Genomic DNA, 10,801 nt, shown 5'->3' with positions numbered 1-10,801 from the left:
CTAACTTTCTAAACAGAAGAACGCAAGATCGGACTCGGGCGCACGGATCCACAAGACTGTGAATGCAAAGGCATCTAACTTTCTAAACAGAAGAAAAGGGCCACATGTACAGGAAGCAATGCATGCATCCTCCGTCTAGGGTTAGCGGTAGGCCGTGTCGTCGAGTGCGGGACGTGGATTCGATTTCCACGCGCCGCCTGAGCACATCAAACAAGCGACCGCGTCTAGGAAGGGAATTTACTGGAGCAACTCCAGGTGGGTAGTGCCACGTAATTGAGGACACCCGAGATGCAGTGTGTTTTCCGGAACCGATGAGTTTTCGTGTCTACCATTGGGACGCAAGCGATCGATATTTTTCTTGAGGTTCCAGTGCTTGCCGGAATACTTCAGCGCTGCATTTGGGCGATCGGAGCCTAAGCAGCCACAGCGTCGGTTCCGACACTCAATAGCCGAACTCCAAAAATCCTAAGGGAAGTAAGAGGCTTCCAACAGTGCGACTGCGCGGACCCCGTCGAACAAGCTGTTTGTAGCCGAGGTAACGGAGCTCCGTGGAATACGGTGGTTTGTGAGAAGACCTCAGACTGCTGTCCTTCAGCATCAGTTTGAAGGCAGCGGGTAACCAAAATATCTCAAAATTTTTGACGCGGACCCACGCAATACGGCCATACCAAGTATTGGGGCCATCTTGTGTACAGAGAGTACGATTTTGGCAAAGAACGCATTTCCGGATGAGCACTCCACCTGCATGGTTGGAAGACAGTTTTCGCGTGAATTTGCGATCGCACATAGCCAGGAACGTCAGCTGCGCATTATCACAGAACAGATTCACCAGCGGAAAGGCTTTGCCTCCCTGCACTTCTCCAGTATTTTGGCTCGTCTGGCAAGAACGGCAGCGCGCATTCCACTGCATGTTCGAGCGCCGGCCCCCGTTACATCGTTTCCTTCTCAAAAGACGAAGGCAGAGAGGAACAGTGAACAGTCGGACCCTGCACGTACACTGGGGATGCCACGTTGAGCCGAGATGTCACACTGGCGAGCTGCCGAGAAATCGAACCCATTTCTCATGTGTCCTGCATGTCCTGCATCGAGATCCAACCATTTGTAGCAACCAAACCTTGCTCCACACGACGTCGGGAAGATGCCTTTTTTTCTTCCAGCTGACGCACATCGATGCACACTCGAGAAGACCAAGAACGTGTTTGAGGAGGAACAGTGACCGAAATGGTCCAGCTCCTCTTATACAGAAGCGTCCACGGCGAGAGCCGAAAAAAGGAGAGTCACCAAAGCAATAAGCAGTGTATCCGCTGCATGCTTCGCTGCCCCGCTCGAGGTTCCTAGTTCAGACGGATCTTGATTATCCTCTTGTCCATCGCCTGTTGCAGATTCTCCTGAGACCTCGATGAGCGCTGTGCATTCACTGGGAGTTTCGTCAACATGTTCGCTGACAGCGGCCGTTTTTTCACATTTGTAGCACAGCAACACAGGCGTATTTTCTGCCGGAAACTTCGAGACAGTGAACGTGTAGGCAGGCAAAGCGCCTGTAGAGGCGGGGGGAGCCGGGGTACCTGAAGCGGCAGATTTCCCTTCCAAGAGAGAAGCAACCAGTCCAAATTCGGTCAGAGCCTTTTGGTCGGCGCATTGGTTCCCTGCAAAAGCATTCTCAAAGTTAACGGGCTGCAAGCTCGAGCCCTCTGCGCAGTGGAACGTGAATGACTGCGACTTGGGGTTGAGGCTCACCGACAGCTTGCCTCCCAGGTTACACTCCTCTGAGAAAACAAAAGAAAGACAAGCAGATAGGAGACGTATCAAATTTCAGGAAAAACTATGTGATACGTTTTCCCGACGAACCAGGTGCATCAAGAAGACAACACGAGAACGCGCGAGAGAGTTGAATACGGCTTCCTGGATGCACGAGATGGTGCCTCGACGGAACGTGGAACGAATGGAACGCCTCGGAAAACAGAGTTCAGCGCCGAATGCAGGAGCCTGTTGATCCGCACGATCGAACGCAGACTGATTCAGGTGTACGCTGACAACTGTGTCACGATCTTTGTTGCTGTGGGTCTTGAAGCTCACTTTCTGTCTCTGCAGCAGCAGCAGCTTCTGAACCGTAAGCCGCGACTTGAATAGTGCACTTGGTCTCTGTGGCTTGTGACTCTTCTACTCTTTTTTTCAGAAACTCCTCGCGAGATCGTGCCTTTGATTCGCCTGGCGTCCGGCACTGGAAATACAGGGTAGATGAATTTTGGCTCGATTGATGCATGGTAAGCGTGTAGCTTTTTGCGTTTGCTTTGGCTGATTGGAGTGATACGCCTACTCCCCCCACCGCCCCTGATGCGGCGGCATCTGCCTGGATAGAAAATGCCGGGTCCAGAGGCGCCTGTTGGGCGCACGACGAGTCTGTACAGTAAGAGTTGTTGGACTTGTCTGTAACTGCTGGAAACACGTCAGATCCGTCTGGGCATTTGATTTTGATTGGGCTGCTTTCTTTCGTGAGAGCCACAGAAGCCAGTGTTTTGCTCTCTGAGCACGTGGCATCGGTGCTGTTCGCGTTCGATAGCAGTAAACTGCCTGACAGACACAGCAGGCCGACAACAATCGCCGGGCCCTTCATTGCGCAGAAGGCTCCAGAAACTTTGCTGACCATTCTGAGAAATACAAGAAAAAAGCTGTTTTCGGAGTCCTTCGCTTTGGGGAAGGTTTTTCTCCTACATAGAGCTCAATGTCTAAAGACGTGTCTTGACCTATCTCCACGCCCGTCCTCGAATTACACGAGCTAGCGCCTAGAGAGGTGGCCGGATCTCAGCGATTCTCCCAGGCAGCAACAAAAAGAAAACTGGTCACTGGATGGGCAGTCGCATGTCAAGATGGAAGGCATGCAACACGCGAGTGGTGGATTTTGCCACGAAATGGCTGCAATTGGAGCAACGCCTCCCTGAGGCGGCGTGTTGGAGATCCAAGCGACGCGCCGTTCGCATTTGAAATGCATGCGCAGCGGGCGTGGCCTGCTCGGGTCCTCAAAGCGGGACTGGAGGCGGCAGAAATGATGTACGTTTCTGGGGCGGTGACCCGCGAGGCAATTGTCAGTGGATGTGTCAAAGTAGTTCCACTACGGGAAACGAAGGATGACAAGCACCAGAACGCATAACCGACGTGGAGGAGAACAGGCAAGGACGAGGAAGAACACAGGGTCCGTTCGTATTGTTCAAATTGCGAAGGAATTCGATCGAGACTCCTAGCACCCGAAGACCCATGAAAGGCCTGGGGTCCGTTAGGCAACAGGGAAAAAGGCAATAGCTGAACAGGAAAACAGAATCTAATATAGAGGGGAGCGTGACTAGAGTTGCGTAGCAAAACATCCAGTGCATCTCGCTACCATATCCGAGTATCTCGTTTCGGATTTGTTGACCACAGCCGGTCGTCTCCCTTGTCTCCTTGCCACTGCGCTTCTGCATCTGTTTAGTCACCGAGTTAGAGTTAGAGAGAGATTGCATATCTTGGCAAAGCCCACTCGGTTTCAAAGTCGAAGTCCCACAATAGGAGACAGAAAAGACGTCTGTATTTATCTATATTGGAGTACACCGCCTTGTCTCCGCTGTGTGCTTCCCTCTGTGTCCAGTCCTTCCGTCAGAAATATCTTGTGACTCAAAGACCGGCGCTGGATCCTCGTCTTCCTCTCCGGCACTATGTCTTCAGGCCTAGCTTCGAAAAGAATGCCAAACAGTATCGCACTTCGCAGGCAGCTCAGCTCAGAAACGCGTCTTCCAACACTTATTCAGCAACCAAGTAATGTACCGTCAGTAAACAGCGACCGCTCTCTCGTTCAGAGACTCGACTCTCTGACAGTCGGCACAGGTTGAGGAAGATCCCCCACTGCTAAATGCGCAAGAGTGGAACTGCGCATCGAACACAGTCTCTTGAATTGCGACACAGGAAGGAGGCACACACAATCGACTTTCCCTGTTTGTTTCATATCAAGTTATGTCATCGTCAGGCCTGTGTCGGCTCCTAACTCTGGTCGTCTGTTCATGGGAGACATTTTGTTCGAGCAACAACGTCATAAGTGTGCTTTTTGACTGGCAGGTCTTTTTGGCGCTTTTCAGCATTTGGATTCGGCCAGAGAGTTCCTCTCCCGACTCGGCGCTGAGCGACGGTTGGACTTTTCTCCCCGCACAGATAGCGCTAGGAACAAGGACGGTCTCGGGTAACCGAGCACGCAGTGTTACAACCTGTTTAGAGGTATTGTCTGTGATGTGATTACTTGGGTCGTAAACAGGGACAGGCGCATTGACCAGGCGCATCCTGACACGCTCCTTATTACGGTCGCTGCCGTTTGGCTGAACGAATTGCAGGTTATCTAACCCACTGGACGAAACTGTCAGCGACAGCAATCCCTTTCCGTCGCCGGATACGTCATTCATGGTCGATCGCCAGCAACGTAAGAACAAACAAGCACACAGTGCTCGGTCCGGGGAGTCAGAGACGAGGCTTCTCAGCTACCCTCAGGCAAATGCGGCAGCTACACCAATGAGGCAAGAAAAATATAGAGCCGATACAGCTGCACGGAGGTCCAGGATCTCCGCGCCGCTTGTCGATGTCTGTTCTGTAGAGGTTTGAGTTCCGTCAGTTTCCCCGTCCGCATGCTCTTCTTCGCCTGGCTGGTCAGATTGTGCAGCCGGCACTCGGATTCGTACTGTACATTCATTCGAGACCTCTCGTAGATTCACGGAACCCTTCGTGCACTTGTAGCAGATGCTTACTGGATTCGGTTGCGGCAAACTTGACACAGAGAATGTGTACGCTGGTCTGTCGCTTGTCGCTGAGTCGCCTTCCACGAGGGCGGCGTTCGGGAGGCCAAGTGAATTCAAGTCGTCTTCTGTGCTGCAGTTCGTTCCTTGGAAGGCCTTTTCGAAGTTGGCAGGTGACAAGGTCATGCTGTCGCCGCAACTGAATGTCACATCTTTTTTCTCAGAATTGAGGGTAATATCTACGGGGGCGGTGGCGCATTCGTCTGAACGGAACAGAACCGTTGCACAGTGCAAGCAGGTAGCTGAGAAAATAAAAGCAAGAGGGAAGCGTTTCTAGATGACATGAATGTTGGTGAGAGCAACCGTGCCGCACGGCTGCGTGTCCGCTGTTTGCCACGCCATGGCTAAGCCTGCGCTACAATCAACTCACACTACGGATCCTAAGACGCTGCAAAGGCGACTCTTTTGCATGAGCGGCTGCCGCCTTCCTGCCGCCTCCTGTTGAGGACGGATGTGAGACTTCGGCACTCACTTTCTGAGGGAACTTCGACGTTTTTTGAACCCCAAGCTGAGACCTGAAGCGTGCAGGTTGTCTCTTTTTGTGACTCCTCTGCGCTCAACGTGGATGGGGACACGTCTTCTGTTGATTTCTTGCAAAGGAAATACAATGTTCTAGAGTATTCTTGAGGTTCCTTTAGAGCAATCGATACTGCTTTCGAGTCGGTAGTTTTGCGTTGCAGGTCTGCAGATGAAGTGCGTTTTACTTCCGCGAGAGTGATGAAAGACTGCTCCAAACCGGTTGTTGCAGAACAGACTGAAGTCGTACAGAAAGCTGGAGACGAAATGTTTGGAAAGAAGGCAGATCCCTGTGGGCACTGAAATTCGATGCTACTTGACTCAGAGGCCAGACTAACTGCAACGAATGTATTTCGGTCTCTGCATGTGACCGGATTCCCAGCGCTGACACTGACGAGGGAGACCAGGCTAAAAACAAAGACAGCGACACTCAGAGCCGATTGAAGCGCCTGCTGTCGGCGGCGAAGATAGCGTGCCTGACTCAACTTCACGTGGAAACCTTCATTTGCGATTGCCATTTTCTTGGAGCTGTCAACAGGAATGAGTCGGCGAGGATGTTGAAGTCACCAGAACCGATGGAAATTACTCAATTGCCCTCAAGTACTTGAACGTGACTCGTAGGACCGATGGGACACCCAGATGCCAGGTTGTCAATTGGATGCTGGAAGACACTACAGTTCAGACAGCTCTTGCGGTTCAGCACTTCCCATATAATTTCGTTAAGAAGCTTTCCTGCGAAACGCAGCCTTCACCATATCAAAAAATACAATAGAAGAACTAGAAGAGATTCCGTGGATGCATCTCGGCTGTCCAAGTTCTCCGGCCTTTCGTACCTTCCTGCGCACAGGCCAAGAGAGTTAAGGTGTCATGCTAGCGTTACTGCTCCAAGAAGTGGGATGGACACACTTCTCAATTTCAAACACCATTTTCACTTATCAAGGCATCACACTAGCCTGATGCTTCTTCGCGAAAATGTAGCCGTTCTCCACAACCGCTGCGGACCGAGCCCCACGCCGACTGTCATTTGCGGGTTTGGCCCCGTGGCTCGACGCGACGGCCCCGTCCGGCGGAGCAATTGCGGCGGATGGCTCAGAGAAGTTCACGTGCGAGACAGAAAGGAAGGTCGCAGTTCCTACGTGTTTTGGTTCCACAAATGAGGGACAACCGTTTGCTATTGCTGCCGACAGAGAAGGAAGCACGTGACTTCAGCTAGACGATCTGCGCAAGGCGTAGACGTGGCCAGCGGCAGTGCCTCGAGCACCCCCCCCCGCCCCCGCCCTCGAAGACAACCGAACCCCAAAATCGCCATTCGCGCCGAGAGGCTCGTGCAGGCCCCGCCGTGTGTGCTAGATCATTCGTTTGGGGAAAGGAACAATTGTGCTGGTACGTAACATGCAAAGCAGGAGACTGTAATCGTCCGTTCCAAATTCAGTCCGTCTCCAGACTCGCATGGGCTTCCGCCCTATAAAACTAACCAAGTCACGACCATAACAAACCGTACCGCCTGGTCGTGCAGTACCTGAGACCGCATGGCTAGCATGAACGCCCTGCGTGTAATGCACTTCGATTTCAAGTCCAAAACTCGAAAAGAGTCTCTTCAGCCCAATTGTAACGGCAACAGAGACGACACCAACTCTTTGCTTGCTCCCGTTTGGCCGATTTTCGTATCTTGGCGGCCTGTCTTTCCCGCAACCGTTTCTGCCAGCTTTCCTCTCTGTTTACAAATCCAGCACAGCTGGTCAGAGGAATCCGCCTCCGCCTCTCTCATTTCAAGGTGGCAACGGAAGAGAGAGGTCTCCTCATGCCGAACGTTTATGCATATAACGTTATATGTCTAGATAGGTTTGGATACAAATGGGCCTGGGGATGCATACAAAGACATCTATCTCTCTGTGTGTATCTCCATTGGCACACATACATCCACAGATTTCCATATATATGTACATATATATATATATTATTCGCCGGTGTACACAGAGGACAGCGTAGCTCAGCATGGCGCACTTCCTCGTCTCTGGTTGCTTCCCCTCATGTGTCCCCCCGCGGTGGCTGCTTTGTGTTCTTCCGCTCACTCCTGAAAAGCTGAATCGACCTCATCGAATGCCTCGCCTTTCCCTTCCTACGTCTCTTCACCATTAACAGTAACCGAGACCGACCCTGTCGAGCCTGCGTCTACTAATTACTATTTCATAGATGAGGAGACTTCGGATCCCAAGATTATTTGTCCGTATGTCGATCTCTTCGGCAGTCAAGCAACGCGGTGAAACAGCTGCTGTGCAGAAATTCGCCACATCGCAGTTCATGTCCGACATAAATGGGTATCGGAACGCGAAAAAAGATATCTTTAGAAAGGTATATCCCTTCGTTTCAATGTGAGTTTGTCCCTTTTTCGAGTCGTGCTCTATCAAGCCCGTTTCGGGGGCTCAACGCCGAAGATGTCCTCTCCTGTTCCCCTCCATCTGTTTTCAGTATGAGCCACAAACGCATTCCACGGCGTGTAGCGCTCCGCAGGCAGCCACAACCACCTCTTCTAACACTTATTCTGCAACCAAGTAATGTACCGTTCGTAAAACCCCACGGCACTCTCCTTCAAAGACTCGACCCTCTGACCGTTCGCATGGGACGAGGAAGATGTCCCATAGGAAATTGCGGAAGAGTCGAAGTGCGTATCGAACACACTGCCGTGGATCGCTACACGGTAAGGAGGCACACTCGTCTTTCCTCGCTTGTTTCACAAAGCGTTGGCTCCTCAGAGAGCCCGCGTCGGCTCCTAACTCTAATCGTCGGTTCATATGAGATATTTTGTTTGAGCAGCTACGTCGTATGTGAGGTTTTTGCCTGGCACTCCTTTTGGCGCTTTTCAGCATTTGGATTCGGCCAGAGAGTTCCTCTCCCGACTCGGCGCTGAGCGACGGTTGGACTTTTCTCCCCGCACAGATAGCGCTAGAAACAAGGACGGTCTCGGGTAACCGAGCACGCAGTGTTACAACCTGTTTAGAGGTATTGTCTGTGATGCGATTACTTGGGTCGTAAACAGGGACAGGCGCATTGACCAGGCGCATCCTGACACGCTCCTTATTACGGTCGCTGCCGTTTGGCTGAACGAATTACAGGTTATCTAACCCACTGGACGAAACTGTCAGCGACAGCAATCCCTTTCCGTCGCCGGATACGTCATTCATGGTCGATCGCCAGCAACGTAAGAACAAACAAGCACACAGTGCTCGGTCCGGGGAGTCAGAGACGAGGCTTCTCAGCTACCCTCAGGCAAATGCGGCAGCTACACCAATGAGGCAAGAAAAATATAGAGCCGATACAGCTGCACGGAGGTCCAGGATCTCCGCGCCGCTTGTCGATGTCTGTTCTGTAGAGGTTTGAGTTCCGTCAGTTTCCCCGTCCGCATGCTCTTCTTCGCCTGGCTGGTCAGATTGTGCAGCCGGCACTCGGATTCGTACTGTACATTCATTCGAGACCTCTCGTAGATTCACGGAACCCTTCGTGCACTTGTAGCAGATGCTTACTGGATTCGGTTGCGGCAAACTTGACACAGAGAATGTGTACGCTGGTCTGTCGCTTGTCGCTGAGTCGCCTTCCACGAGGGCGGCGTTCGGGAGGCCAAGTGAATTCAAGTCGTCTTCTGTGCTGCAGTTCGTTCCTTGGAAGGCCTTTTCGAAGTTGGCAGGTGACAAGGTCATGCTGTCGCCGCAACTGAATGTCACATCTTTTTTCTCAGAATTGAGGGTAATATCTACGGGGGCGGTGGCGCATTCGTCTGAACGGAACAGAATCGTTGCACAGTGCAAGCAGGTGGCTGAGAAAATAAAAGCAAGAGGGAAGCGTTTCTATTTGCCATAGATGTGTGGTAGCTCCCGTGGCGGAGGCTTGCATCTCCACTGCTTGAGACTCCCTTTTTAGGTATGCTCTACATCAGACTCAAACTACGGATCCTAGTGAGGCACAGGAGGCTCTTGTGCATCAGTGGCTGCCGGTGCTCCATCCCCGGCGTCATCTGGAGAGGCCGGGAATGCGAAGCTTTGACACTCACGTCCTGGAGTCACAGCGACCGTGTTTGAACCCCACGCGGAGACCTGAAGTGTGCATGTTGTCTCTCTCTGTGATTCTTGCTCTGCGCCAATCGTGGACGTTAACCCGTCACCTGTTGATTTCTTGCAAAGGAAATACAGGGTACTAGAGTTTGCTTGGGGGGCTGTTAACGTGATTGTTGTTTGAGATGGGTTGTTAATTTGTGGGTCGAGAGATGCAGATAACGTGGGTTTTGTTGGCTGGAGAGTCATGAAAGACTTGTCCAAATCCGCTGTTGTAGAACATGAGGAAGTGGTGCAGAACTTCTTAGTCCCGATTTCTGGAAAAAAGGTAGAGTCCTCGGGGCACTGAAATACAAAAGAATTTGACTGAGATTTCAGAATCGCTGCAACAAAACCATCGCCACTAGTGCATGTGACCGGATTCCCAGCGCTGACACTGACGAGGGAGACCAGGCTAAAAACAAAGACAGCGACACTCAGAGCCGATTGAAGCGCCTGCTGTCGGCGGCGAAGATAGCGTGCCTGACTCAACTTCATGTGGAAACCTTCATTTGCGATTGCCATTTTCTTGGAGCTGTCAACAGGAATGAGTCGGCGAGGATGTTGAAGTCACCAGAACCGATGGAAATTACTCAATTGCCCTCAAGTACTTGAACGTGACTCGTAGGACCGATGGGACACCCAGATGCCAGGTTGTCAATTGGATGCTGGAAGACACTACAGTTCAGACAGCTCTTGCGGTTCAGCACTTCCCATATAATTTCGTTAAGAAGCTTTCCTGCGAAACGCAGCCTTCACCATATCAAAAAATACAATAGAAGAACTAGAAGAGATTCCGTGGATGCATCTCGGCTGTCCAAGTTCTCCGGCCTTTCGTACCTTCCTGCGCACAGGCCAAGAGAGTTAAGGTGTCATGCTAGCGTTACTGCTCCAAGAAGTGGGATGGACACACTTCTCAATTTCAAACACCATTTTCACTTATCAAGGCATCACACTAGCCTGATGCTTCTTCGCGAAAATGTAGCCGTTCTCCACAACCGCTGCGGACCGAGCCCCACGCCGACTGTCATTTGCGGGTTTGGCCCCGTGGCTCGACGCGACGGCCCCGTCCGGCGGAGCAATTGCGGCGGATGGCTCAGAGAAGTTCACGTGCGAGACAGAAAGGAAGGTCGCAGTTCCTACGTGTTTTGGTTCCACAAATGAGGGACAACCGTTTGCTATTGCTGCCGACAGAGAAGGAAGCACGTGACTTCAGCTAGACGATCTGCGCAAGGCGTAGACGTGGCCAGCGGCAGTGCCTCGAGCACCCCCCCCGCCCCCGCCCTCGAAGACAATCGAACCCCAAAATCGCCATTCGCGCCGAGAGGCTCGTGCAAGCCCCGCCGTGTGTGCTAGATCATTCGTTTGGGGAAAGGAACAACTGTGCTGGTA

The 10,801-nt window shown here is 52.0% G+C and overlaps 3 protein-coding genes across 3 annotated transcripts; all 3 read right to left on the bottom strand.

Annotated features, from left to right (window-relative positions):
• Positions 1 to 1,236: 1,236 nt before the first annotated feature.
• Positions 1,237 to 2,647, bottom strand: NCLIV_052950 (SRS domain-containing protein; the record flags this gene model as incomplete). Its single annotated transcript, XM_003884849.1, has 2 exons — positions 1,237 to 1,766; positions 2,077 to 2,647. 2 exons carry the CDS (start codon positions 2,645 to 2,647, stop codon positions 1,237 to 1,239), a joined length of 1,101 nt encoding a protein of 366 aa, XP_003884898.1.
• Positions 2,648 to 4,502: 1,855 nt separating this feature from the next.
• On the bottom strand, positions 4,503 to 5,842 carry NCLIV_052940 (SRS domain-containing protein; the record flags this gene model as incomplete). The annotated part of the gene is made up of 2 exons (XM_003884848.1): positions 4,503 to 4,960; positions 5,281 to 5,842. The coding sequence occupies 2 exons, from the start codon at positions 5,840 to 5,842 to the stop codon at positions 4,503 to 4,505; spliced, it is 1,020 nt and encodes a 339-aa protein (XP_003884897.1).
• Positions 5,843 to 8,587: 2,745 nt separating this feature from the next.
• NCLIV_052930 (SRS domain-containing protein) lies at positions 8,588 to 9,907 on the bottom strand (the record flags this gene model as incomplete). Its single annotated transcript, XM_003884847.1, has 2 exons — positions 8,588 to 9,032; positions 9,366 to 9,907. The coding sequence occupies 2 exons, from the start codon at positions 9,905 to 9,907 to the stop codon at positions 8,588 to 8,590; spliced, it is 987 nt and encodes a 328-aa protein (XP_003884896.1).
• Positions 9,908 to 10,801: the final 894 nt, after the last annotated feature.

This window comes from Neospora caninum, chromosome X (genome assembly GCF_000208865.1).
Source record: "Neospora caninum Liverpool complete genome, chromosome X".
In the NCBI taxonomy this organism is placed as follows: Eukaryota; Apicomplexa; class Conoidasida; order Eucoccidiorida; family Sarcocystidae; genus Neospora; species Neospora caninum.
Note: the sequence above shows the minus strand (reverse complement) of the source record. Positions and strands in the feature narration are given on the sequence as shown.